The sequence below is a fragment of the Mercenaria mercenaria genome, chromosome 14 (genome assembly GCF_021730395.1).
Source record: "Mercenaria mercenaria strain notata chromosome 14, MADL_Memer_1, whole genome shotgun sequence".
Classification (NCBI taxonomy): Eukaryota; Metazoa; Mollusca; class Bivalvia; order Venerida; family Veneridae; genus Mercenaria; species Mercenaria mercenaria.
Genome location: NC_069374.1, coordinates 23,022,592 through 23,048,589, shown reverse-complemented (window position 1 = coordinate 23,048,589; position 25,998 = coordinate 23,022,592). Strand labels below are relative to the sequence as shown.

The following is a 25,998-nucleotide window of genomic DNA, read 5'->3' as shown; positions in this document are numbered from 1 at the left end:
GTGGCCCTCCTTCAAAATTGCCCAAAGAATTGAAATCCATGCAGAACTTTGGTTGCCATCAACCAAAAGGAAAATCTTTAAAAATGTCTTGTCAGAAACTGTTAGCCAGATTTCAAAAATATTTTGTTGAAATGAGCTCTAGGTGACTCTATACCAAAATTGCCTAAGCCATTCTGTTCCGTAAAAAACATGGGCTGCCAGGGGGCGGGGCTTATTTTCTCTATATGGCTATATTGTAAATTTCAAAAATCTTCTTCAAAACCACTGGGCAGATTTACACTAAACTTCACAGAAATGATCCTTGGGTCACCAGGCCCCCTACCAAAATTGCACAGAAAATGAAAATCCATTTACAACTGTGGTTGCCATGTCAATTGAAAGAAAAATTGGGGCCTCCGTGGCCGAGTGGTTAAGGTCGCTGACTTCAAATCACTTGCCCCTCATCGATGTGGGTTCGAGCCTGACTGGGGGCGTTGAATTCTTCATGTGAGGAAGCCATCCAGCTAGCTAACGGAAGGTCGGTGGTTCTACCCAGGTGCCTGCTCGTGATGAAATAATGCACGGAGGGGCACCTGGGGTCTTCCTCCACCATCAAAGCTGGAAAGTCGCCATATGACCTCAAATGTGTCGGTGCGACGTTAAACCCAACCAAAAAAAAAAAAAAAGAAAAATCTTTAAAAATCTTCTTGTCAGAAATTGTTAGCCAGATTTCAGAAATATTTTGGAGAAATTATCTCTATATGAAAATTGCTTAAGCCATTTTATTTTGGTAAAAAACATGGCTGCCAGGAGGCGGGGCTTATTTTCCCTATATGGTTATAGTGTAAATTTCAAAAATCATCTCTGAAACCTGAAGACCTAGAGATTAGATATTATTGTCTAGGGGATTTTTACCAAGATTGTTCAAGTTATGAACCCAGGGTCAGTATTGGCCCACCCCGTGGTTCCTTGAATTAACATAAATGTTAACAAAATGTTCTTCTCTTAAACTGAAAGGCACATAGATACTTTACCTGTGGCATTGTGTGGTGGTCCTTTACTAAGACTTCAAATCATGACCCAGGGTCCATTTAAAGCCCCGCCCCAGGGGTCACTTAATTTTTATATGAGCTTTATAGGAAAAAATACTTAAAAAATGATCAGATCATATTTCCTAGACTGTTACTATTACAAGATGACTCCAAGTAATTAGGGTCACTTGACTGTGACCTTGACCTACTGACCTGCTTTCTTGTTTTTATGCCCCCGGCATCTACTGATGCGGGAGGCATAAAGTGATCGTTCTGTCAGTTCGTCCATACGAGGTTAACCAAATGGGCCCGTTTCGTCTAGCATCAATACCCCTTACTAGAATGACTTGATACTAATGCAGATGTAACCTGTGACCATTCCTCATCTTCAGACATCACCTGACCTCAGTTTGACCTTGACCTCATTTTGGACTTTGGGCCATCTCTTGGTTAACCAAATGGGACCATTTCGTCTAACATCAATACCCCTTACAAGAATGAATTGATATTAATACAGATGTAAACTGTGACCATTCCTCATCTTCAAACATCACCTGACCTCAGTTTGACCTTGACCTCGTTTTGGACTTACTAAGCATAGAATTATCTAATTTCTGTTTCAAAATTCTACTATCAGAAAATTTAAAGAGTCTTGGAAAATTGGTAATTCATGGCTAAGATATGATTCTAAAACTAAGGAAATGTTTTGTGACATTTGAGTCCAGGCACAAAATTCCAACTCATTTGTTACAGGATGTAACGTGTTGAAGAAGGAGTCTGTTACTAAACATGTGAAAATTAAAGGTAAGCACAATAAGATTTATTATGTTAGGTTTATTCTATTTGTCGGGTTTGTTTTGAACTTGAGTCACGAATCCTTTGTGAGGCATATTTGTTAAAAACTGTCTGTCATAATGTTACAACTCTGTACAGTCTGACAGGATTCGAACCTTGCACAGAACTTATTGTTACTTATACTAAAGAACCAGTAAAAAGTATGAAATAATATTTTTGTATTTGAAGATGTTACCAGGCAAATTGAACTTTTTCACATACTTTGTGCAAACACAAGATACATGTAAAAATGTTTGCGGCATATATGTGTTGTGTCTGTATTTCTGCATTTCAAATTTAATTTCATAGATGATTAAAGAAAGGGCACATTAGAATTCAACCATATAGTGTGATTTAAAAAAAAAAACACTTTAAATTAATAAAATGCAGAAATACGGCAAAATTATATATATTTGTCTTCGTTTACAGAACATGACGATGCTGCCAGAGCGGGCAAACTGAGATCTAACATGCAAGTGTGCCAAGAAAACTCACTGGCGAAGAGTGAATTGGCTATAACAACAGCAACGAAAAATGTATACTTCGCTGCAGAAGAAAACCTTCCAAACTGTATGGTTCCAAAGCTGAACAAGTTCTTGTTGTATCAAGTAAGTTTGTATGAAATATAATTGTAATATGGGAAAGATGACATCTTATTTTTACATATTAAAATGTAAACCTTACAATAGGCATTTTGTACAATTTTAAATAAGTGTTAGATATTAAACATCATGTTCAGACTAAAATCTTAAAAATGCAAAGGTGTGTACCTACAGCCTGTAGGGATGCAAATCTACCTTACACAGTTACACATCAGCCTTATTTTCAGCATACATAAAAGTAGTGCAGTGTGTGGACAATGATTTTTCTATGTATGGTGTACCAAACTGCCTAAAATTGTAAGACAGGTTTCAGACCTAATGTGAACAAGATTTGGCAACAATCTAAAATTTGTTTCAAGGATTGTGCAAGTATAAGAAAGGTTTAATTAAATATAGTGGAATTTATGTACTAACGCCCTGCTTATCTCACGAAAAATATGATGGAAATGGAATTTTCAGCACTTTCTGCAGTACATTTTTAGACAATCTTGAAACATTTGGCCACGGTATTTCCGCATACTGGTCCGGGACATGTTCGATGTGTATAGTGATTCCTTATTAGATGTTTCATGCGTCGTAAACTAACCAATTTTGATTTGTCGACTTTTTATACAATATGAGAATTTATGCAACATGTTTTTAAAAAACACAGTGAGAATAAATCGCATAAAAATGTACAACCAAATATGTTAGGAGATAATACAATTTGTATACAAGTGTAGATAACTACGAAACAAACAAAGTACAATCAACTTTTCACACGGAAACCTGATGAATAAAATCAGCAATGTCTAAAAAGTAACTTTTCTTATCTTGGTTCTTCGTTAAACAATGATATTTTTAACACTTTCATAGATTTAAACTGATAACAAATGTGTATTGAAATTCCGGCATAGAAATGGACACTGACTTTACATTACAGCGGTGTTGATATCGGAATTAGAGGTCCAGTACTAAGACTGTCTACAAAACCAAGGATGACGAGTTCTTCATCTGAAAATTATGAACATTGGGATCAGTGTTCAGTATACACCTAAAAATAATAGACTTGCTGTTTGCTGAGTGCACACTTGTTTTCTATCGTCATTAATTTAAAGTAGACTAGTAAATATTCGTACTCATGCATAATCTCATTAACACTTCTTTAATGTATGTTCTCTGAAATTAACAAATAACCGGCTCAACTGAGACACCATACTTTAAAGTAAATTCACTTTATTCACCACGAGGTTCAAAATGCACGGGAGTCTCGTGATAGTACATGCCTTTAATTTCACATGGTTGAAGTGTAAACAAATAGTTAAATTTGCTTCGTTTATTTCTCACGGAAAAGATCGGACGGTTTTTGATATTGGAATAATTATAGAACATATATGCATTAAAAGTTGAAAGTTTATTGTTTTCTACAGGACGTAAAGCTGAAACAAGTAAGCATGTTTACATTTTCAGCAATGTCCCTCAGGTTAACTTTGACATTGTTTAGAAAGAGAAATCATTTTTGAGTCGGCTAAAGGCTGAAAGCCTTTTGACGAGTCCTTGCTGTTCAGCGATTCTCTAAATGGACCGAATAACACGTGAAGGGATGTAGTTCCATTAGATTTCTCAAATTTCAAACAGTTCACTGCATGAATGAAGTTAAGTTGTGTCAATTCCCTTTGCTATGACCAATATACGATGTAATCTGTCATATTTATGACTTGTAATTGTGCAATACTCGAATGTAACTCATTAAGCATAGATGTGCATTTTAAGAATTGCGCAGGCTTACAAAGCTTGCGTAACATCCAGCGAAAGACAAAAAATAGTTCCACAGGGCTCCAGATAAGATGCGTATTAGCGTAAATTACGTATAGAAATAATGCAAATACGCATATCTAATAATTTCTAAGCGTATAAAAACGTATATAAAATTACAGAAACGCACACAATGCTTTTTTAAAAACAAAATCTGAATCGTCTGGATGCGTTAGGTAACATAGCCGATCAGCCTTAATTCTCCCACATTGAACGTATACACGCATCGTATGATTTCTATAAACTTTGCGTGGGTTGAATTTTGCAGTCAGTAAACGGATAAATTATCGGAAGAAGAAGCTCTTACTGGTTTGTTTAGTTACTACTGATTTTAAAAATGATTTTAATTCTTATTTTTCGAGAAATAAACAAATCGGCGAAACATTAAATTGTATTTTCTTGTAGTTTTTGAAATCGAAAGAAGATCGTCTATGTTTGGCTGCTTTCACGAAACGAAACAACTTTTTTATGAAAAGATTTAAATAAGAGGTAATTTAACCGTAAACTTCAATGTCAGATACTGCCAATTGCTGCTAAATGTCTCCGTATCATCACAATTTGTAAAATATATTGTTGAAACTGGAGAAAAGTGTAATCGTATCTGGATATAATATTTTGGGTAAATATCGAGCTGTGTTATGAAATTTTAAGAAAAAAACTAAAAACAAACTGAAACTGGTAGACTATACTGTCAGTACATCAATCATTAGCTGACTCAGGCCCTTCAGGCCTTTATTGTGTAGTCTTAAAATGCGTTGTTCGGCTGAAACGTATAGTTCCCGGAAAAGTTCTAAAATGGTTTATTTTGGGGATTTTTGTTATATATATAAATTTAACACAATTTGCAATATTTCTAGTTTTTGAAAATGATTGAAATCAAACTTTATTTTAGAAAAAGTTCCGATCTTTCATCAATATTTTGCCAGCGGATGCTTACAAATTTTAAGTGAAACGGCTTTCTTGTCCAAGACAGGTGTGTAAAGCGAAAAACTATCATTACACATTGCATTTATTTTTTAAATGTAAAGGATCGGTAACACATTAAGGAGATCGGACAGTGCAAAACTATACTAAATGGATATCTCTAACCATGAATAAGGAGGAATATATATTTCAGAAAGGAAATCTGAGGTAAAAGAACAATCATATATTTAATTCCTTGAAATAAACATGGCGGCGAAATATTTTAGAAAAACTGTGCACGTGTTTTGCGCATTAGAATGTTTAACGACATTTTCTTGAAAAAGTAACGCTCGTATGCACTGTTTTGGCATTTCTTTGATTTGAAAATAAATATTTTATAGCAATTTAGGTTGCATACAATACCAGAATTTTGCACCAAAAATGTTCACTCATTTTCTTCCAAAGCACTGTGGAGATGGGGTTCAGCGTAGCTTTCATGCTTGCAAGTTTACCTACAGATATATCTTTTCTACTTTTATCATATATCTATTGTTTCCTCGCATTTCGAAAGCTGTTTCGAGGAGTTTGATTTTTCACATGAACTTCTAATTTCAATTTGCGGAAGTACCTTAAATACAAATGCACAAAACAAATAAATGCTTCATTTATGTGCACTTTAGTTTAAATAGTTCTTGTTCAGATAATCATAACATGATACATCATATCTACAGATAGCATAAGGATTAGGAAAACAAGTAGTATGTCCTTCTCCTATATGCACTTCAGATTATAGTTACCACAGTTGTTAATCAAAATACAAGCTACTAGGGATGGGAACGAATATTCGAAAATCAGTCGAATATTCGAATATGAAAATCAAATTCGAATATTCGTAATGTTTTTTTTTTTTTTTTTCAAAATAAGTATACATGTAATTGATTTTGGGCAATATGAGCATGCTAATTCTACAGAATAAAACCATGTCAAGTTTGTTTATTGTGTAGGGGCCATCGTTATGGATTAACAGTTTGCAACAGGCGTCAATGTGTCAGAAGCATGTCAAAATATGTCCAATTAACAAGAAAATTGCAATGCATAATTACCTGGGGTCATCGCTACGGATTAACAGTTTGTATTAGGCGTAAATGTGATATCTTTTTATCTTTTGTTCATTTTTATTGGCGCCTGTTTTATGTAACAATTTCTAAATTTTTTTTTTTTCGAAAACAATACCAAACTTGTAGATACTGTTGATCTTTTCACAATATTTTGTACGACGATTCAGACCATCCGCAGAATTGGTTTTCATCCGCAATCGGCCGTATTTGAATTAAATTTTGAAGTACTTTATAATAAAATCAAGAAATAAATATGATTGATGCATAAGTTCATAATGAAGGAGGTTTAAGTCTGCCTTACTTGCTTTTTACACGACGATTTTTACACGCCGATTGAAAATTTTCAAAATGGCGGCGGTAATACAACAGCGCGTCACGTGTTTAAATGGGTCGACCTGCTATTTTTAGATAAAATTTCGACGGTCTAACTTATAATCGTTTTGATTTTTTGTATCATTTTGAAGCTAAAAAACTGAATTAGTTAAATATGTTCATGAATATACTGACAGAATCGTGAAATAAAACGCTAGGATCGGCGGGTTTTGCTAGGTAGGATCGGGTTACCCGAAACAAACATTGTTTGGCCTTATAACGTACGATGATCCACGCATTAAACAAATGAATACGTTGTGTATATGCCAATCACTTAATAAGAATTCAAAGCTTCCAGTAAAACAAACCGAATATTTGAATATGGCAAACCGAATATTCGAATATTGATTTCAGTATTCATTCCCATCCCTACAAGCTACTAGTGCTGCTTTTAAAAAAATACTGCCTGAAAATTCTGTAATATCAGACTATATAAGACAAAGAAGGTATATTTTAAGGCATTAATTTTCTTTACCATAAAGTAGCACTTCTAGCTTTTTTTTATGTATGTTTTTTTAAACTTTATTTATAGGGTGTGTCACAGTTGGCAGATTTGAAATGTGGTGGTCACACCAATTACGAACATTCAACTTCAATTGAAGAATTCCAGAGTTGTATAGCCGGGGTACTTGAAGACCAGTTAATCGACAAGATCAATTCCAGTGTGAAGTTCAGCCTGATGTTTGACGAGAGCACCGATGTGTCTGTCCACCAGAACATGGTAATGTACATTAGGGTTCTTGAGTCTGATGAGTTTGGTTACACTTCCCCAGGTGCTTACTTCTTTGGGATAGATAGCTTGTCTAGGGCAAACTCTGAATCAATATATACTAAGGTCATGGAGATGTTGAAGGTCAAAGGTATAAGTTTGTCTAATCTCTGTGGTGTGAGCACAGATGGTGCAGCAGTTATGATTGGTCACAAGTCTGGTGTAGTTACAAGGTTAAAGAGAGAGGTACCGGTGTTTTGGCCACACATTGCATTGCCCACAGGTTAGCGTTAAGTTGTTATACTGGTGCTGATGCTATCCCTTACATGGTCAAAGTGCAAGAGGTCATCAACAGTGTTTACAAGTATTTTCACTATTCCCCTAAGAATATGGCCATGCTTGAAGCTGTTCAGTCTCTAACTCCAGGTCAAAGTAAGAGATTTAAGGAGGTATTTCATACCCGTTGGCTCAGTTTTGAAGGATCAGTGTCTGCCATGGTCACCAACTTCTCTAATTTGATTTCTGTCTTTCTTGAGGAGAATTCAGGAAAGTCACTGAGCCTACACAAGTCACTGACCTGCTTCAAGTTTTTGTATGTCGTGCACTTTCTTTTTGATGTGTTGAAACCCTTGGCAATCCTGTCAAAGATGTATCAGAAGCAGGACCTTGATTTCACAGAGGTTACTCTTTTGCTCAGGTCATATGTGATAATGTAAATTTTAAGGTCAAATTCTTTTGGCTTATTTTAGGTTTTATTTCAAACATCAGATTTTCAAATTATAATTATTATAGAAATGCTTGTTTATGTATGAATTACAATATCAGTATCTATATTAGTTCTTTAAAATGCTATTCTGATTTCTTTACATTAAATTGTTGTTACAGTAAAGAATTATTTCAATTTGTTATCAAAAGTGTAAATGCAGGAAATCCTACTTTTCCTGTGGGCAGGAATTTATCTTTTTGTTGTTAAATTTTCACTATATTAAAGCTGATTCTGTTTTGATAAAATGTAGACAAATATTTCATCTTAAAAGGACTTTAATCAATTTGGCTTCTGGACAATCTTAGATGTTTTAGCACTTTTATTGTTTGATAATATATGTCAACTTCCATTGACAGCTTTAGGCATTTTTAAGAAATTCTCAAGATTTACTTATCTGTCAGAAAAGCATTGTTTTTAATCTAGAATTTCATTGGATAATAATTTTTAGGGTACAACCCATAACTATCAGATTGGTTACTTTTTTTGGCAGAAACTTAAATAAAATGTTATGTGATAATGTAAATTTTAAGGTCAAATTCTTTTGGCTTATTTTAGGTTTTATTTCAAACATCAGATTTTCAAATTATAATTATTATAGAAATGCTTGTTTATGTATGAATTACAATATCAGTATCTATATTAGTTCTTTAAAATGCTATTCTGATTTCTTTACATTAAATTGTTGTTACAGTAAAGAATTATTTCAATTTGTTATCAAAAGTGTAAATGCAGGAAATCCTACTTTTCCTGTGGGCAGGAATTTATCTTTTTGTTGTTAAATTTTCACTATATTAAAGCTGATTCTGTTTTGATAAAATGTAGACAAATATTTCATCTTAAAAGGACTTTAATCAATTTGGCTTCTGGACAATCTTAGATGTTTTAGCACTTTTATTGTTTGATAATATATGTCAACTTCCATTGACAGCTTTAGGCATTTTTAAGAAATTCTCAAGATTTACTTATCTGTCAGAAAAGCATTGTTTTTAATCTAGAATTTCATTGGATAATAATTTTTAGGGTACAACCCATAACTATCAGATTGGTTACTTTTTTTGGCAGAAACTTAAATAAAATGTTAGATTTTTTATTTTGAAGGGACTTGATTTTTAGACTTTAGAAAAGAAAGACTTGTATTGTTTGAGTGGCATAACTTAGCCACAGTGGCATAATTTAAGACCTGTATAACAGTCTGCCACACTCAAATACATGGAACATTGGAATACATAGAATTATATAGGAAAATAGTAAAACACAGGAATACAAATAGTTAAAACAACTGGGAGGACTTTAAGAATAGTACAAGTGAAAATTGTGAATTAATGTTGTATCATTGTTATTGTTATTGCTGAATAGAACACGGAATAAACTTATAGAAACTTTAAGAACTGTTATAAATCAACATAACTGAGTAAGCCCTACAGTCTTGGGCTGACCCCCCTGTCACTGGGCAGCTTGTCGTTTAAATGCGGAAAAGGAACCCACAGGGGCACTACTTGAGCTAAAACCCCAAGATCCCCACTGAACCAGCGAGACCCTGTGGGGCGCCCTACGACAGGAGATGGTGGAGAAAAGCCTGGTACGATCAACCCTAAACCAGACATCAGTGCTGAATGAGCTAAATAACGCAAAACTTACAAACTCTTGGAGAAAGTAAATGTTTTACCAGTGCAATAGTGTGAATTTGGACAGACATTACAAAATGAATGCACAAGCTAGATGAAACATACTTTTATCAGGGAAGCTTCAATTCAAATTTATATCAGAACTCAATGCGGAAATTCAGCGTTAGATGAATCATTAGCGTTATCGATATAGCTTACCGAGACTACCATTTACGAATACTAGAAGGAACCAGAACCAGATATCATTGACAAATATGACCAGATAGACCACAACAGGGATAATCAGCAAGAACAGTGACTGACTCGAAATTACCATAAATAGTGTGGTGAGTACAAACTGAATATACTTGCTTCCTTCTTACTGGTTGTATGTGATCACATTTCTGGGTTCTGAGCAAATCATGGTAAAAAGGTGGTTTTCTCCTAAATAAAAAGAGTATTTTTCCTCAGTGTACCATTCCTTTCAGTAACAGAAGTGTTCTTTTGTCTAATAATAATTTTATGATTAGCAATGATAAAATTTAATTCAAATAGAAGAAAAGAAAATAGGATTAGGGACAAAATGTAATATTGAAAGAGACTTTAGTGCAGTCAGACTGAGCTTTCTTAAATTTTTCAGCAGAAATTCATATTTGTAGTTGAGACAACTTTCTCAAGCTTTTATTTCATACTAGTGAAAAGATACAGAGGCATTTTTCTTGCATTTTTCAAATTTAAAGTAATATAGTTTAGAACTAGTGTTTCAATAGATGTTATTTTATCTAAGTAACAGTATTGTATTTGTTAGATTCAGATTTTTGTTTTTATCAGTTAAACTGCATTTTCAGTGCTAGCAGTATATTTTTAATACCTGACTTAAAACATGGCTCCTAGAGAATTTAAAGTAAAGTCTTGGTGTTGTAGTCCGAAAGTCTGCTCAACTTTTGCTAGTTCTTGCAAGGATGAACCAAAACTCAAATTTCATGCAACTTTAGATAGGAATTTTATAGATGTAAAATTTGGTAGGCAAAATGTTTCATGTATGATTGATAGTGGTGCAAGCATTTCATGCATTTCAAGGCGATTGTTAAGGCAAGTTGCACCAGAAGCAAATATTCAAAACTCTGATATAAGTGCTGTTACAGGAGTTTGTGGTGAAAGACATTCTGTTTTAGGTGAAACAATTCTTGACATAAATATCGATGGATTGATTTTAAAGCAGAAGTTCAGAATTTTTGAAACTTTACATGCAAAAACAATTTTAGGCTTAGATTTTCTAAGGGCTCACCATGTACACACTGACTTTGGAAACATGAAATTAACAATACCTGTGCCAAGGGCAGACAAGTCAAATGCTATTAGAAATAAACATCATGTAGGTAGTGTGACTGTGAAAACTTTTCATGACCAGAATATTCCAGTTGTTTTTGCTTCAACAACCACTGAAATTATAGTCCCACCACATAGTGAAATGGTTATTCCAGTTCATATTCCAAAATTGTCACAGCAATCAATAGCTCTTCTAGAACCAACCTTGAATTTATCAGGGAAACATTCTTTAGCAGGAGGCAGAACAATTTGTACAGTATCAAATTCAAAGGGTACATACAGATTAATGAACCCCACCAGTTTGCCAGTATTTTTAGAGCCGAGAGCAGTAATAGCAAAAGCTCATCAAATCGCAATTTCAAATGTACATGAACTTAAACAGGATATAGGAATAAATTTGGCTTCAACAGAAAACAGCGCAACTCGTACACCAGAACAATACAAGAAAATAGTGCAAGATTTGGGAATAAATTTGGAAAAATCCGATTTAAATGAAAATCAAAAACAACAGCTTTACGAACTTTTAGGCCGCAATAGAGACATTATGGCAAAAGACATTTCTGAATTAGGGGAAACTGACTTACATTTCCATACCATTCATACAAAAGATGAGAAACCTGTTAGTTGTGCACCGTATCGGCAAACACCAGAAATGCGAAGAAAACTTGATGAAAAGTTGGATGAATTATTGGATGCGGACATAATTGAGGAGTCAACTTCTCCCTATCACGCACCTGTAGTACTTGTTAAGAAGGGTAACACAAACGATTACAGATTCTGTGTGGATTTTAGGAAAATCAATGAACAGACAATTCCAATTTCATATCCAATTCCTAATCTAACAGATGTTTTTGACACTTTGGCAAATGCAGAACCTGAAATATTCTCTTCTGTTGACTTACGTAGTGGATTTTTCCAAGTTCCTTTAGATCCGCAAACAAAGCACAAAGCTAGTTTTATTACACACAGAGGAATTTTTAATTTCAAACGATTACCTATGGGTATGTCTAATTCAAGTTTATCTTTTCAAGCTCTGATGTGCAAAGTGCTCAAAAACTTAAACTTTAAAGTTGCTCTAGTGTACATCGGCGATGTTCTCATATTTTCAAAGACCTTTGATGAACATTTGCAACACTTACAACAAGTATTTGATCATCTTAGAAGTGCAAATTTAAAACTGCATCCCTCCAAGTGTTCTTTTGCTACTAGGTCAATCAAATACTTAGGACATATTGTTTCAAGAGATGGTGTAAGAGTCAGTCCTGATAATATTGAAAAACTCAGAAATTTCAAAAGACCTACAAGTGCGAAACAAGTTAAGAGCTTTCTTGGAATGGCCAACTTTTATCGAAAATTTATCGAAGGATATGCCAAAATTGCAGGACCTTTAAATAAGCTTTTAAAGAAAGATCAAAGGTTTAAGTGGACACCTGAGTGCCAATCCGCATTTGACACACTGAAAATGAAACTTACAGAAGCACCAGTTCTTGCCTATCCTAAATTTGATTTGCCTTTTAATCTAACAATAGATGCGAGTGACTACTCGATTGGTTACATACTGTCACAAGTACAAAATGGCAAAGAACATGCCATAGCATACAATGGCAGAGCACTTCATGGCAATGAACAAAAATGGCATATTACTGAAAAGGAAGTGCTAGCTTTAGTAGAAGGAATTCAGCATTTTAGGGAATATTTGGCAAACCAAACATTTACAGTTTATACAGATAATGTATCAGTTAAGTACTTACAAACTATAAAAGATTGTCAGGGTAGATTAGGAAGATGGAGTCTTTTACTTCAAGGCTACAATTTTAAAATTGTTCATAAACCTGGAAAACAAAACCCTGCAGATTATATGTCAAGACAAGAATATGATGATAAGCCAAGTCAGTCACCAGACATAGGTCAAGTTTTTGCGGTAGATGATTCAGCACATAAAATAGGAACAGAAATTACATTTATTTATGACAATGAGACGGAGGAACAAGTCGTAGCCAGCCTCCAAGACGAAGAACAGAAAAAGGTACAACTACCTGACCTGGTGAAACTACAGAGATCATGTCCGGAACTAGAAGACATATACCAATACAAGCTTTTAAACATAGTCCCAGATGATCCAGAAAAAGCAAAAACTTTGGTAGCAGAGGCATATAACTTTGAACTTGACAAAGGTGTTCTTGTGCATTTCTATCTCAAGCGGGGCAAGAACACGCCAAAAGAAGACCGGTTGGTGAAGCAAGTTGCAATCCCAAGGGTACTTCGCGATGATGTTCTTCGCTCTTTCCATGACTGCGTTCTAGGGGGACACCAAGGATTTGACCGCACATACGCTGCACTGCGGAATAAATATTACTGGGCTTCAATGTACCATGATATCCAGCAGTATGTTAAATCCTGTGAAGTGTGTCAACAGTCAAAGCGTAACTTCCGTGCCAGACGACCACCACTTCATCCCCAACCAGTCAGTGATGTGCTTGACAGATGGCACATGGACATTTTGAGTGGCCTACCTACAAGTAAAGACAAGTACAAGCATATACTTCTTGTGGTGGACAGCTGCTCGAAATGGTGTGAAGCCTTTCCTCTCAGAACTCAGGAAGCAACAGAGGTAGCCGCTGTTTTCTATAGGGAAATAATAACTAGGTTCGGTGCTCCTAGGGTTCTAATCACCGACAGAGGAAAAAACTTCACTTCCAATCTGGTTAAAGCTTTAGCTGAGCTTTTCCAAATACCAAGACATCTGACAAGTTCATACCACCCACAGACAAATGGAACTGTGGAAAGAATGAATTCTGTTATCTTGCAAGCATTGAGAGCCTACACCAAAGACAAACAAGATGATTGGCCGGACCTGTTACCTGGTATAATGATGGCCTACAGAGCCACACCAGCAACTCAGTCCACAGACTATTCACCATTTTTTATGTTGTTTGGTAGAGAGATGAAAATGCCAATAGATACAGCTCTAATTCCAAAGGACCGCTTAGCCCAAGATCACAAGATATTTTTAAGTAGAATTTTACAAAATTTGGAAGACGCAAGAAGAATTGCAAAAGAAAATATTTAAAAAGCTCAAGATCGCTATAAGCAACAATATGATAAAACTGCAAAGGAAACTAATTTTAGACCAGCTCAGAGAGTATGGCTCTATTGTTCAAAGGTGCCATTAGGAAAAGCCCCCAAGCTTCACAGAAGATGGGTAGGACCATACTATATAGTACAGATAGGCCCCAATGACACGTACAAGCTTAGAAATTGTAGCACAAATAAAGAAGTCAAGTCACTTGTGAATGTACAAAGAATCAAGCCTTACTATGACCCAGCTGACCGTCCCACTAATCCATTACCGGTAGACCAGACGAATGAAGAGGAACTAAACCCTGAAGAAATACCAGATGACATTGATATTCAGCAGAATGGAGATCAAGCCCAACCTCGTCAACAAGTAAAAGCCAAACAACTTCAGCCAGCAACACACCAGCAGCAAAAACAACATCAGTTACAAGTTAAGAAAACACCAGGTAAATTACAGAAAACAGCATCTCAAGAAGGACCAACACAACAATCAGTTCCGCAACAGAGGCAAATTCAGCCTACCTCTACAAAAGGGATACTGAGACGGCAAGAGCAAGACCCAGTAGGAGAGATGGCTTTGCAACAACCATTAGCAACTGGAAAGGCTGTGAAATTCAAAGAAGACACCAAAAGCAGCAAGCCAGGTTGTCAAGACTGCGTCAGAAAAACCTGCCAGCCATTCCATGAAGAGGAAATTGATGCCATCCTTTCCTCGTCAAGGGGTAATGGTGCCTTATACTATAAAGTTAGGTTCAAAACACCTGGGCGTCATTCAGAGTGGCAGTTTCCGTGCAAAATCCCTTCGAGATTGATAAGGGAATTCCATGCCCAGAGGACCATGAGTGGCAAGAAACGTCGTAGACCTCTGCAAGATAAACAGCATAAATTTTTTGAAAAACCCTCTGTAAATGAATGCCGGGAAGTTTCTTACAGAAATATTGAAACACAAACACATGGAGATACATTTAAAAATAATGAAAACAAAAGTAATGAATTAAATGATGATTATAGGGACCAATACACTAACAAGTATGGGATCATTTTGACAGTAAGAATTCTTAAATGTAAGCCATATTATTATGTGAAAATGGGCGAAACAGAGCCAAAGTGGTACACAATGTCAGCCGTAAGAGAACTAGCAGAGGACTTCTACATTCACCATGACAAAATCTGGAAAGAAAGGCGGAGACAACAGAAATTAGATTTAATGAAGTTCAAGATGGACATGTACGAGGGAAAGCTACCAGAACCTGAGTATCCAGAGTTGTACATTGTCACAGAACACATTTTGGAGGTAGCAATCAGTGGTGAAAACAACTATAAATATATGGTCAGTCACCGAAATAAAAATCACCCACCTCAGTGGCACAGCCTTAATGATGTTCCTGATATTCTATTACAAAATTTTTGTAAAATTCTGAAAAATGACATTGTAGCAGAGGCAAGTAGATAGACACAAAAGGTTTTTATTTGCATGTAGGTAGAAGTTTTCAAGTAAATTGTAACAAGTGCAGTTTGGTAACATTAACTTATTTGTACTGAGCAGATCTGAGGTATTCAACTTTGAAAAGTACAAGTTATTTTTTGTTTTTGTCATTATTATTATTTTTTTTACTCTAACATGTTGAAAAGGTGGACCAGTCTTTGATATGATAGGAGCAAGCTTTTAAGTTTTAAGGCCTTAACTTTAGTAAGCCTCTATTGTATCTGACATTGGTATAGAAATTTACTTTATTTTTACAAAGAAAGCCATTGCTTTTTTTTATCTTCATTCATTATAAAAATGTCTTATATTATTCCATAATAAAGGTACATAATAATATTTTTATAGCATTTTGGTCTAAACCACCTTATTTGGAGAGAAAATTGATATTATGAGATTATCTGATATGCTCAGAAAACAGAGAACAAATCGCATATGACTAGTAACAGGGAAAGGTATATGATGTTTGTACTGACTTAATTTAAAGTATATATTATATTATTATAAACAATGTAGATGCTGCTGATGGACAGTATATGGTAACAAAATAAGTGGAATATATAGATAAGTGAAATAAGAAACATAATGTATAGCCCAAGAGGTTGGAGAACTATAATGAAATAATAGAATAAGCATGATGTATAGCCAGGAAAGCTGAACAGTGACTAATAGAAGATTAATAGAGATAGCCAGAGATGCTAAATTATGTAAAATGATGAATAAAATGTGCACAACATTGCAAAGACAGAAACTGAAGAATAAATATTATATAAAGGATAATAGCTATAGTGCAGCAAGAGTTGCAAAATATTCAGAATGATAATATTCATAAATGTGGTATTAATATGTATGTTCACTGAACGTATAAATATATCATATTGATAAATATGAAATATCATTATTCTAGGATAGAATTCCTAGGTTGACGAACCATCATATAACCTAAGCTTTCATGTTTAAAAGAAAATAAAAACACTTCCGATTATAAACACAAGTTTATTTTTCGTTTAGGGTAAGTGTGGATTGAAAGACGGTCATAGTGGCTTACAACTTCAAACGTTAAATGGCGATTGAAGTTGAAAATCCTCACAAAGGGTGCGACCCGGGCATGCCTTAGATAATTTGAACCTCGTTGCGCCAAAGCCAGGTAGAACCAGGCACCACCTTTGGTACCATATAAAAACCAGGTACTTCCATGTACCATTTACAAACCAGGTACCCATTTTGTACCATATACGAACCAGGTACTTCCATGTACCATATGGTACTACCATGTACCATATACGAACCCGGTACCCATTTTGTACCATACACGGACCAGGTACTTCCATGTACCATATACGAACCCGGTACCCATTTTGTACCATATACGAACCAGGTACTTCCATGTACCTTATACAAACCAGGTACCCCTTTGGTACCATACAATAACCAGGTACACCATGTACCATATACGAACCAGATACCATTGGCGCAACATAAACCTAATCACAACAAATGTAACCTATGTAAATGGTTGAGCAACTATAAGAACGCCTAGCCCTTTTCGCTCTCTGGCCAATTCTTATATGCTCGAAAAAATGAACCACAAAAAATTGAATTTTGAACCCACGAGTGTCACCAACCCCGTTAAATGGCGGCGGCTGGTCAGGGACCCATGAGTATGCAAAAAGATTTAGTAATTGACAGTTAACAACTCAGTATGGCATGCCCTAGTCGCACCCAGACGTAAGAATTTTCCGCCAGTATGACAGAAGAAAGATTAGAAGAGAGAAAATAAATAAAAGAGATGAAAGTAAAAGAAAATATTTAGAGTTTAAAGTTATAAATTCTGGTACCGGCTTAAGATAACAAGCTAAGCAATTTTAAAATGACAAACAGGAATATATGTATCTCCTTGACGCACTCACTTCACATCATTTATAACTGTCACCATGTACATCTGATTTGCAAATGGTATAAGTAATCATAATCATAAACTAGGCAAAATGTCTTAGAGTCAAGTGTTTCAAATAAGCACCTTTAAACCTAAGTAAAGTTAACAAACAGGAATATATGTATCTCCTAAACGCAGGCACTTCACATCATTTCTAAATGTCACCATGTACATCTGATTACAAATGGTATAAGTAATCAAAATCATAAATTAGGCAAAGATGTCTTAAAGTGTCAAGTTCTTTAAATAAGCACATTTAAACACAAGTAAAAGGTAACGCTGGTGAATGTTAACGGTCAATATAGAAATTTTGAACCAGTACAGAATACATTTCCATCACAGTGTCACTGGTTTCATCGTATCCTGTGATCCTTCCGAATAAGGCTGAATGATATAATCATTGGCTTCTGAGCGATACTATGATGTTGAACTTCAAAAGTAGCATATTGTGTCGATTCTGTCTGGTTATAGCGTTTCTTGACTCATGTGCTTTAACATCTGATGCCATAAAAAGTAAAGCATTCTGAAAGAGTGAGAAAAACTCGGCAGCAAAAAAGTAACAAGAATGTTGCAAAAATAGGCAAGTATTGCATATAACGTGTAACTGCCTTAATACTTTACCATTATAATTATTGATTGAAAATCTATAGTATCATAAAACAAACGAAATAGTATTTAAATTATGCTAAAAAAGGGGTGCGGTGGGCGGGTTGTTCTTAAAACGGCCTCGTGCTGAATGGCAAATCGGAAGCACGGCAAACACGTGACTTTACTTATAAATTATCGTCTGCTACGAAATCTCGCGATACATACCATAGCAACGACTTAGCGTTATGACAACCGATGCAAAATTACAAACAAACAATTAAATTGGAATTTAGCCAGAATAAACAAGATTAATTGGAAGGATTAATCTATATTATTTAAACAAAGTGTTTAAATATACTAAAGATATCTTTTAAACGTGCTATAGCAGAATGGAATTTATATTATTTGTTTGTTTGTAAATATAAGGGTACCCAACTTGTATATATGTAAATACCGTATAGATATATAAAAAAAAAAAAAAAAAAAAAAAATCAAGCATGTATGTATGCAGTTTAAAAGAACTTATTATCTTTAAATGTTTGAGGACAAACATATTTAAGCAGAGGGGAATATGTGATAATGTAAATTTTAAGGTCAAATTCTTTTGGCTTATTTTAGGTTTTATTTCAAACATCAGATTTTCAAATTATAATTATTATAGAAATGCTTGTTTATGTATGAATTACAATATCAGTATCTATATTAGTTCTTTAAAATGCTATTCTGATTTCTTTACATTAAATTGTTGTTACAGTAAAGAATTATTTCAATTTGTTATCAAAAGTGTAAATGCAGGAAATCCTACTTTTCCTGTGGGCAGGAATTTATCTTTTTGTTGTTAAATTTTCACTATATTAAAGCTGATTCTGTTTTGATAAAATGTAGACAAATATTTCATCTTAAAAGGACTTTAATCAATTTGGCTTCTGGACAATCTTAGATGTTTTAGCACTTTTATTGTTTGATAATATATGTCAACTTCCATTGACAGCTTTAGGCATTTTTAAGAAATTCTCAAGATTTACTTATCTGTCAGAAAAGCATTGTTTTTAATCTAGAATTTCATTGGATAATAATTTTTAGGGTACAACCCATAACTATCAGATTGGTTACTTTTTTTGGCAGAAACTTAAATAAAATGTTAGATTTTTTATTTTGAAGGGACTTGATTTTTAGACTTTAGAAAAGAAAGACTTGTATTGTTTGAGTGGCATAACTTAGCCACAGTGGCATAATTTAAGACCTGTATAACAGTCTGCCACACTCAAATACATGGAACATTGGAATACATAGAATTATATAGGAAAATAGTAAAACACAGGAATACAAATAGTTAAAACAACTGGGAGGACTTTAAGAATAGTACAAGTGAAAATTGTGAATTAATGTTATATCATTGTTATTGTTATTGCTGAATAGAACACGGAATAAACTTATAGAAACTTTAAGAACTGTTATAAATCAACATAACTGAGTAAGCCCTACAGTCTTGGGCTGACCCCCCTGTCACTGGGCAGCTTGTCGTTTAAATGCGGAAAAGGAACCCACAGGGGCACTACTTGAGCTAAAACCCCAAGATCCCCACTGAACCAGCGAGACCCTGTGGGGCGCCCTACGACACAACTATTGATTGTGTCAGTGACTTGCAGTCAAGAAAAATGGTCAGAAGCTCACAGATTTTCTTGATCAGGTCCCTTCTGAGCCCCAGGTTGATGCTGTTGGTCTGGTCACTTTCCAGTTCCAAGGTCACACTATTAGGGACAGTTCTAAGCAGAGAGATGAGGCAGTCAAAGTTTGTGACCATTTTGTAACTGGTCTGGTCAAAAGTTTAAATGTCCGGTTTTCTGATAATGAGGATGGTTCAGTTCTGACTGCTCTCAGTAATTTCTTTAATCCATTAGTCAGTAAAGCCTGCAAAGGTACTGACATAGATGTGGTCAACGAATACCTTGCCACTGTTGGGGTGGAAGGTTGCAAGGATGAACTTCCATGCTTCCTAAATTTTGCCCATGCAAGCCATGACAATGGCAATAAATCGGTCAAATCCACTAGGGACATGGCAAATCTTGCACTAAGAAATAAAGATGTGTACCCAGCTGCTTCTGAGGCAGCTGGGAGGTTACTCGTGGCCCCTGTTTCCACTGTTGAATGTGAATGGGGGTTCAGCAAGCAAAACCTCATCAAAACTTGCTTGAGAAACTCTCTAGCAATGTTAGCTCTGAACAACCTGATGAGGATTTCAATTGATGGGCCAGGTTTATCTGACTTTGACTTTGGATGTGCTTTTAAGAAATGGAAAACTCTGAAGACTAGGAGAATCTTAATGTAATATTCATGTTTTTGGAATGCAGTATACATGTATATAACAATGTTGTGAGATAAACTGATTAATAGATTTTTATGGTGTTAAATGTTGATAATTTAAGACAGTGTAAATTATACTCATGATAGTTTAAGTTATCCTAGTGTAATGTGTTCTTTGACTGCAGCCTATATAACAAATGTTGTGTGATAAATTGATGGACAGATTTTTATTGTGTTAAATGTGAACAAAAGACAGTATAGATTATACTACATGATAGTTATATTCAACATTATATAGAAACAAGAAATGTTGAGTGCTAAATTGATTGACTGATTTTTGTTGTGTAATATTTATGTAAATAAGACAGTATAGATTATACTATATGATAGTTTAAGTATATTCAACATTAACCCTTAGCCTGCTGGTGGCAAGTTATTCTGCCTTTGCGACCAGTGCAGACCAAGATCAGCCTGCACATCCGTGCAGTCTGATCATGGTCTGCACTGTTCGCTATTCAGTCAGTAATTTTTCAGTGAACACCCCTTTGAATAATAAGTGGTATGGCCCAAATTGAATGATGGACCGGTCCATTTTAGATATTTAGCAGGGTAAGGGTTAAATATAGAAACTGAATTTTCCTTTGTTTTTACTTTTACAATTATTTAATACACCTTATGATCATTCCTAATGTAATTAGAATCTATTTACAATATTTAATTTCCATATGCTCACTAAGACAACCAAATGAGAGAAATAAAAGTGGCTCAGAACTTTGGCTCAAAAGTGGCTCCAACTTTTTCAAATTGGCGAAAAGGTTGGCAACAAGTATGAAAAACCCAGAGGAGGCCCTGCTTAGGTGCAAAATCTATCGACAAGAATGCCACCAGGGGCATCAAGCGTTTATTGAACGCAGCTCCTTGTTTAAGATACAGCCTTGATACCGAATAATTTTGATTAAATGCCAATGACATATTCAGTGGTGTTGTACATAATAATAACAGTAATAATAATTACAATAATAATAATAACCATCATAACAGCCTTATTTAAACAAAATGTCATGACTGCACTCTTCCCCCTGAAGTTATTTTACCTCTGTTGCGAATACCAGTGCTTAAAGCCTTACATGGTATGCCCAGATGGGCTGCATAAAGAGGTTAAAACCGCTTGGTTAATGGTGCTATCACAGATTATTTGAAAAAAAAAGAAATATTACACACTACCTTACCCACAGAGCCTGTACCAACAATAACATTTAATTAAACAAACATTGAAAATATAAATGTTGAAATGTAAACCCTTTTACAAAATTTTAAAAACTATCAACTGCTGCTATTACATATAAGACAGTTATCAAAAAATTTAGAACAAAGACACGAAATACAGTGACTTTTTTAATGTGTCAAATGATTTACTTTTGCATACAGTCTAACCTGTCTTAAGCAGCCAGCCAAGGGAAGCAGACAATGTGGCCGCTTAAGCCAGGTGACCGCTGATCGGAGGTGCAGCCAATGTATGTATTTTTCAGACTTCTGACCAGTTTAGCCTTTAGACCCATTTCTGTTTGGGTTTCCCATTATTATTTTACCAGGATACAATGACGTGCATTTGCCTTCGCAATACGAATGGTTTTCTTAGCAATCTAAAACTCCGGCGTGGTTTTTTTACTACAAAAATTGTTACAGACAATTTTCTAACTTCAAAACAAGTTTGTTTACAATTTTCGCCATTTTGGTAAGGGAAGCTACTCTCCGCGCTTATTGTCTATGCTAAAATCTAAGATTGCCGTTACGTTCCGTAAAAGATAGAGTGGTTTATATTTTTTTCAAACACAATTAATTTCGTATAAATCTAATAGTATTGTGATGACAGAAGTATAAAAAAAATCACTAATCTTATGCTACTAATTAGTTATCGAGTATTATCTTTAACCGAGGTCAAACTGTGAACAACAAAATTGACACGAGGTGACACGCTAATTGCCGATAATTACTGGCCATTTGATCATAACAAAAAGGGGATTACACCTTTGGTTATCAGTTTTAATTGAGAAGCTCATGTCATTTTGTCGTTCTTAGGTGAAGTCACGCGAAACTTAGCAATCACGTGCTTCCCAAAAATCGGGTATCTTCGGCGATTATTGCCTAAAAATAATTGGTTTTGGAAGAAAAATGGCCGCTGAAAGGGGTCAATTACGGCAGTCGGGAGGCAATTTCGGTGGCCGCTGGCCGCGGATGGCAGGTGGCCGCTGAATAAAGTGATAAAATAGAGGAAAATCCGTTGGGGGCGTCATAAAATGGCCGCTGAACGGAGGTGACCGCTGATCGGAGGTGACCGTTAGTACAGGTTAGACTGTAGTTCTAACGGTAGTTCATTCCACAGTTTTAGACCAGTAGTATAGAAACTTCTATCATGGAATGTTTTGCACTTGTTGTATGAAACAACAAAACGACATTAGAATTTTCTGATGATCTCAAACCTTGTCTACTAGGATTATACTGTGTAAGCAATTCTGTTAAATACATTGGTGCTCTGCCAATGTGACAGCTATACATGAAAGACAGTATCTTGAACTTAATCCTTGCTTTCACTGGCAACCAATGTAGGTCATAAAATGCTTGTTTAGAACTGTCAAATTTCCTTCTGTGTAGGACAAGTTTTGCGCACATGTTTTGAATACGTTGCATCTTGCGCACGTACTCACCGTTAGCTACACCATACAGTATGACATTGCAGTAATCCAGATGTGAAATAACTAGAGACAAAACTAAAAATTCAAGTAGGAGTCTACCAAATGAAAAGCTGTTTCACAGACACCATACTGTGCTTTTAGGATATCTATAAGAATGTCGTGGTCAACAGTTTCAAATGCCACACTTAAGTCAATTGCAATAAGGACCATGACTTCCTTTTTCTCCATACCATTTAGAAGATAATTAACCAACCGAAACAGGGCAAATGCAGACTGGTTCTTAGGCAAAAGTCTGTTTTGATTTACATGTTTGTTTAATCTGTAAAGAAAAGCTTTCACAAAAAGTTTTGATAGAAATGATAAATTACTCACAGGACGATAATTGGAAAGGTCTAGTTCAAGACCTGCTTTTTTAAGCAAAGGTCTAACAACTGCTTGTTTGGATTTCACAGGAAAAATACCTTGTTGTAATAAGAGATTTACCAATTTAGTGATAGTAGGGAGATGTTCATCTACATGTGATTTCAGAATACATGTTGGAAAGTTTAATGACATATACAGTTTTGCACACCGATCTTAAAACTGACTTTTAGTGAGCATGAATGTGACCTACTGACCTGCTTTCTTAATATTTCATTGAAACATGTTCACACAACTGGGAAAAGATTTCAGTGCTAACTTATATTTAACTTTTTTACCTGATCTCTTACACTTGTCCACTAGTTCAAATTACTCAGGTGAGCGATCCAGGGTCATCATGACCCTCTTGTTTGTGAAGATCTTGAATATATTTGTTCTTAACATTAAATCCAGATTTTCTTGACAGACAGACTTGTAAAAGTACATATAAACTGAATATTCCCTTATCTGCATTATGTAAGAGTTTCATCCATTTTTGTTTTGCTAATATATGAAGAAATGACAGCATTTTGAACACAACACCCTTTGTATACAAGTGCATTAAAGTACACACTTTTTGCATCGTAAATATTGTCATATTCTTTTAGTATGTACTTTATAAATTACTGTTTATGTACGTCATAAGATATAATTTTCTTTTTGTAGAGAAATATATGAGGTGGGGCTTGCTGCTGTATGCCATCACCAAACCAAGAAGTTCGGAATGTTTTGCACATATTTGTGTTCCTCATGTATGGCCTTGAAGGGACAGTCGTAGGAAAAGGGTAAGAAAGATACATGTATAAGGATATGGTATGTACTGGTGTAAACCAAGGAATCAACAGTTTTGGCTTGAGTACACAAAGTATCTGGAGAGCTGTCCGAATCTTCCTGGCACCAACTTCCTTGCCAACAGTTTATTTGTTTTTTAGCTCAGCTATACAAAGTATATGGACAGAACTGTCAAACTTGCCCCAGCTTCAGCATCCGCATGTACTTTCACTTCATCTCTGTTATTTTTTGATGGCTTTGAGTCGAACTTAAAATAGCTTTTCCTCATCATCAATGACATCATGTGACACAAGAGCCATAACTCTCACACCAATATTTTTAAGAATTATGCCCCTGTTTAAATATAATTTCAAGTTAAAGTTTTGATACTTTTTTGCATGGTTCATACTTAGAATAAATGTTCCATACCATTGCTCACATTATATGACAGTAACCATAAGTCTTGCACCAGTATTTTGCTTCAAACTTGAAGTAGTTCTTCCATATCATCACACATATCATGTAAAACAGTCAATAGCTCTTGCACCAATATTTCATGAATTATGTCTTCCCCATAGGTGGGGGAGACATATTGCTTTTGCCTTTGCCGTCTGTTCGTCTGTCCGCATTTAGCTTGTCCGGCTTTCACAGGTGAAACTGCTGGCTGAAATTTCGATGAAACTTCACAGGAATGATCAGTACCAAGCCTAGTTGTGAATATCGCCGGCACATTCTGCTTTGCTGCACAAAATGGCTGCCAGAGCTAAAAACAGAAAAAAATCTTACTGCTGGCTGGATGTCGACAAAACATGATCAGTACCAAGCCTAGTTTTGCATATCACCAGCACATTCCGCTTTGCTGCTAAAAATGGCTACAATTGCTAAAAATAGAAAAATCTTGTCAGGCTTTCACAGGTCAAATTGTTGGCTGGATTTTGATGAAACATCACAGGACTGATCAGTACCAACCCTAGTTGTGCTTATTGCCACCATGTTCTGCCTTGCTGTACAAAATGGCTGCCAGAGTTTAATGTATACATAGGAGGGAGACATGTTTTATGTGACAAAAACACCTTCTAGTTATGCCCCCTTTTTCCTTTGAATTTCAGATCTAAGTTTGGATGTACTTTCACTAAGAGACTCTGTCTCTGTTACTATGGAATGGATTTGATAAAACTTAAAACAGTTGTCATATATCATCACAGACATTGCATGACACAAGATCTAGCATAATATTTCATAATTATGCCCCATTTGTACTCAGATTTCAGGTTGAAATTTTGAGGCTTATTAACCCTGTGTTGGTTATTACTTAATTTATTTGATTCAAACTTGAAATAGTTGTTCCACAACATTATCCACATCACATGACACAAAGTGCTGTACTCTAGCAGTAATATTCCATGAATTATGTCCTTTTATACTTTCAAAAAATCTGGTAAATATCTCTGTTATTACTAAAAGGATTAGACTCGAACAGTTGTTCAATTTCATCATTCACCTTAGAGGGTATTAGCCATCCACCAGTGATAGCTCCAGGAAACATTCCCTATTTCACTATCAGTCACTGGAATAGTCATGCATGCTGTCTTTTCTGACAGCTCTTGCTTTGCTCGGTTGATTGGGAATACCTACCCATCCCAGTTTTGATCTCTTAACCCTTATCATGCGGGACACAACTGATTCTGCCTTTGCGACCATTCAG

At 35.2% G+C, this 25,998-nt stretch overlaps 2 protein-coding genes across 4 annotated transcripts in view; one reads left to right on the top strand and one right to left on the bottom strand.

Moving 5' to 3' along the window:
• Positions 1 to 25,998, bottom strand: part of LOC123529642 (uncharacterized) — a 582,930-nt gene that overhangs the window by 328,239 nt on the left and 228,693 nt on the right. The gene's annotated exons all lie outside the window — the stretch shown is intronic.
• The window catches only part of LOC123546999 (zinc finger MYM-type protein 6-like), a 42,615-nt gene that overhangs the window by 2,448 nt on the left and 14,169 nt on the right, over positions 1 to 25,998 (top strand). Inside the window, exons 3-6 of one of the 2 annotated variants that reach the window (XR_008367011.1) lie at positions 1,764 to 1,814; positions 2,274 to 2,452; positions 7,166 to 7,354; positions 24,189 to 24,307. Coding sequence is in view for 1 of the 2 variants with exons in the window: in XM_053523057.1 (XP_053379032.1) it covers positions 2,315 to 2,452; positions 7,166 to 7,630 (603 nt within the window). In the remaining variant the exon portion in view is untranslated. Of the gene's footprint in view, positions 1 to 1,763; positions 1,815 to 2,273; positions 2,453 to 7,165; positions 8,036 to 24,188; positions 24,308 to 25,998 lie in introns of those variants that run through there. The other variant, XM_053523057.1, reaches the window with a different exon arrangement.